The 3,697-nt window shown below is 40.2% G+C and overlaps 1 protein-coding gene across 2 annotated transcripts in view; it reads left to right on the forward strand.

The window, feature by feature from the left end:
* OSBPL1A (oxysterol binding protein like 1A) overlaps nt 1–3,697 on the forward strand; it is an 86,525-nt gene that overhangs the window by 61,622 nt on the left and 21,206 nt on the right. For both annotated transcript variants that reach the window (XM_009285639.2, XM_009285640.2), the window contains exon 18: nt 2,591–2,666. In XM_009285639.2, the coding sequence (XP_009283914.1) occupies nt 2,591–2,666 (76 nt within the window). The remainder of the gene's footprint in view (nt 1–2,590; nt 2,667–3,697) is intronic.

Below are 3,697 nucleotides of genomic sequence, written 5' to 3' on the forward strand. Positions count from 1 at the left end.
GAGGTTGGTTTTTGATGGGGGGGGGGTGGGGGGGGTGGTTTGGTTTTGGAGATGTAGGAATAAATCTGTTAGTTCCAAGGAATTAAAAGTGTTGAGATGTACGTATATAGATAGGTGAAGCCAGTGCCACTTAATAATCTGCTGTCTTGTTCTGATTTCTTAAATGTAGTTTGCATCCTACTGGTTGCTCATAGAGTGTTTGAAAGAATGTGGGTGACGTGACTTCTTGTAGTTTAGGTTGATTTGGGAGTGGACACCAACCCTTGCACAAAAATGTTCTGTAATACCTGCCAACATTTAACATCCATTTTATTGCTGCTGTTTCCCTCTTACTGCTGAGTTTTTGTAGTCAGCTTTCCCTTTGGTCCCTGCATTGGGGGCCTTTCAGAATGCAAACATGTTTGTGTTTGGCTTTTTGGGAGCCAGGAGGTTATTTGATCAAGTTTACATGAAGAGCAAGCTAAACATGCCCTTTTCACACAATATATATTCTTCCCCACAAGATTCCTGTAGTAGCTGATCTACTATAGATAATGCTTCCAACAAGTGTTTTTGTTTAAGTGAATGATCTTAAATGCATCTTATCTGTTCTACTGCACAGAAATTCCAGCAGATGTTTTTGTCACTTAAAGCTAAAATTAACTTCCTGAGTTGTTTCTAAAATCGACATCTGGAAGGAAATTTTTTGCATTCACAAACGTTTCCCTTAATCACAGGGAGTGTGTCAAGGTTAGTAGGCCTCACGTCTTGGCTGCCTGTCGTTTTTCCACATGTCCTTACTTATCCCTGGGATCTTTCTTGGTGGCTTAAAACTGCTTTGTTTCTTCAGTATGTGTGTGTTATATGGAGAAAAGAACTGACTCCCATATCAGGTTTGGCTGATATATGTAAGAAATATGGATGAATGGCTGAAACTGAATGTCAACTTTCAAGTAATTAAACAAATTTAACGGATGGACAGGTTAACTTTAATGAAAATGTAGGTTTTACTATGTAAGGAAAGCAATCCCTGTGTATACTTCAGCAAACTAGAATGTGTTTTACATGCAGAAGGGCTTACCTAAACACAAACGCCCGCTCTGCTAACTGCCTTCATTGAAGAATGCACAGAAAAGTGAACACTATAAATGAAGATAAAACTGAATACTTGGTGGACACTGTCCTCTCCTGGAGATTTGTATCAAAGCATCCACAGAAGTATTTTATACTTAATAATAGTCAAGATGATCTGTTTCATGAAATATTTTTGTATCAGTAGAAAATCAGAATAGGGAGTGAGTGATGTCATGTTGGTCAATTGAAATAAATCCTCCTACCCGCTGATCCCCTGCATGGGAGCTGAGTAAAATCAGTTAGTGTTAGGCTGTTAGCTACTTGCTAACAAAACATAGTTTGGTACCATAAGGAGTTCAGGCGTATGACTAGGTTTTTGATTGGATGGGGCTTGTATTTTAAGGAGCATTTTTTGGTTTTGTTCTTTCTGAAAACTGAAACATCAACCCTGGTAAAGGTGTTTCAGTAACAGATAACTGTGAGGTGACACAGCTGGTAGGGCTACTGAAACTGACAACTTAACCTGAATAGATTTTTTTATTTTATTTGATTTTTTTCTCTTGGCAGTGTTTCTGTTTATCAGAAAAGTGGGGTGGAGGAGGCAGCTACAGCCTGTTCACACTCTCTAAAAAGATACTGCTTTAGCTACTTTGAGGGGAGACAAGACCTTCTTGGTTAGGAGGGCAACATGATCATTTAGAGTTAACTAAACTTTGAAACTCAAATAGTTTATGCAGTTTGAGTGAGCTGTAGATAGTTCTTATCTATTGAGAATTTTTCTCATTGGTAATAGCTTTATGATCCAAATACAAATTTTAGTGTTGTTGTGGACAAAGGGCTTTGACCTGTATTTATGCTTTTCTATAGGTAAATTGGATTAATAGTTGAGCTGGTCAGCAGCAGTAAGAAAACTGAACAAAATCTGTGCCTGATTTCTCATAAAGCTGAGAAATACAGGCTGTATTACACAGACTAAATGGTCTTGAAAATATGTTTAACACTTGCTTCAGGATATGTCAGCACCCTGTAGAATAGGCTGCTGTGTTTTCTGTTCTTTAATGATGCTGCTTTTTCTGTTGTTCCTGAGGGCTGATTTTAATACAGGCAATAAATGTCATGGCCCTTCATTGTCAGTATACAGGTGACTAGCAAAAAAACACCCCCACTGTTTAACCCTCAAATCTGTTCAGACGTAGTGAACATACCTATGTACCTACTCAGAAGGAACTTATTTTTTCTCACAAAGACACAACTAAATATCTTAATGGTGCTGTTGTGAAAACACTGTTCTGATAACTGACATAGAAATTCTCTTCCGCTGTTCTTATGCAAAATGAAGGGAATGGTTCTGGTTCTGCTTTTGGAGAAATTCGGGTTTCTGTGCAGGTAAAACAAGTAGCACTGTCGTTCCCCCTTGGTTTTTAATTTAAAAATTGGAAAACTGTTACTTTCAAAAAAGAGTATTTGGGTTTCTTAGTCATGGTTAGTAATGGAAAACTTTTCTTACTTCCGCTTTCTTCCCTGTTCCTTTCTGCAGAACAAGCTTGCCATCTCCGATGTTTTCTAGAAATGACTTCAGTATCTGGAGTATCTTAAGAAAATGCATTGGAATGGTAGGTAATCAGAAAGCTATGATAAAAGATGTGAAGTGATTGTTTCATTTGAGGCCCTAATGTAAACTTGTTGGGGAGAGGGTTGTTTTTTTTTTTTTAAATTTGCTTCTTATGCTTTATTTGCTTTCACAAATCGAGAAAGTAAGACTTGGTCAGAGCAATATTCCTTCAGTAAAAGCATTTTCTCTTTATTTTAACCCTTAAAGTACTTTGTGGTAGCAAAAATTTTTTACTTTGACTGTGAAAAAAACAAAACAAAACCAAAAAACTAAACTACTTTAATTTTGCTCTTCTCCCTTCCCCTTAGTATCTCAGTCTTCCCCCCATGGTGTTACTAGCCAGACAGTGGCCAGATCAGAGGTTAGCTGGTTGGCACATAATCTGCTTCCAGCTAGAAGTGAATTGAGAAGAGTCCTTCTCTCCATTAGATCCTGCAATAGGCTGAAAGTACTTACGGCTGATAAAGCTCTGTCAGCCTGTAACAGTAGCCTACAGAAGGGAATGTGTGCTTACCGGGGGCTTGTATCAGGGATGTCACCGAGAGACAGGCCTTGTACAGTCCACTGACTGTTACCTGCTGCTGCTGTTTCACGTGGGCACCAGCCAGGCATACAGCCAGGAGCGCTCTGAGGAGTATCAGGAAGGATTACAGAGCCCTAGGAGCAGCGGTAAGGGACTCTGGAGGTAGGGTTTTTTTCATCAGTCCTCCAGGTCAAAGGGAAGGGGTTTGAAAGGGCCAGTTGAATCTGGTGAATCAACAAATGATTACAGGACTGGTGCCACAGCCAGGGATTCGGCTACTTAGACCATGGGACTCGCTTTGAGGAAACTGGCCTACTGGGGGCTGATGGGGTCCATCTGTCAGAGAAGGGGAAGAACATCTTTGGTCATAGGCTTGCCAAGCTGGTGAAGAGGGCTTTAAAGTTCCTGGGTGAGGGGAACCTCAATCGATCCCACTCGTACCAGTTTGATGCCAGTGGCAGCAATAGATGCCCAGAGCCTGGAGAAGGAACACAGGTCAGCAGGAGAGC

The sequence above is a fragment of the Aptenodytes forsteri genome, unplaced genomic scaffold (assembly GCF_000699145.1).
Source record: "Aptenodytes forsteri isolate BGI_AS27 unplaced genomic scaffold, ASM69914v1 Scaffold23, whole genome shotgun sequence".
NCBI lineage: Eukaryota > Metazoa > Chordata > Aves > Sphenisciformes > Spheniscidae > Aptenodytes > Aptenodytes forsteri.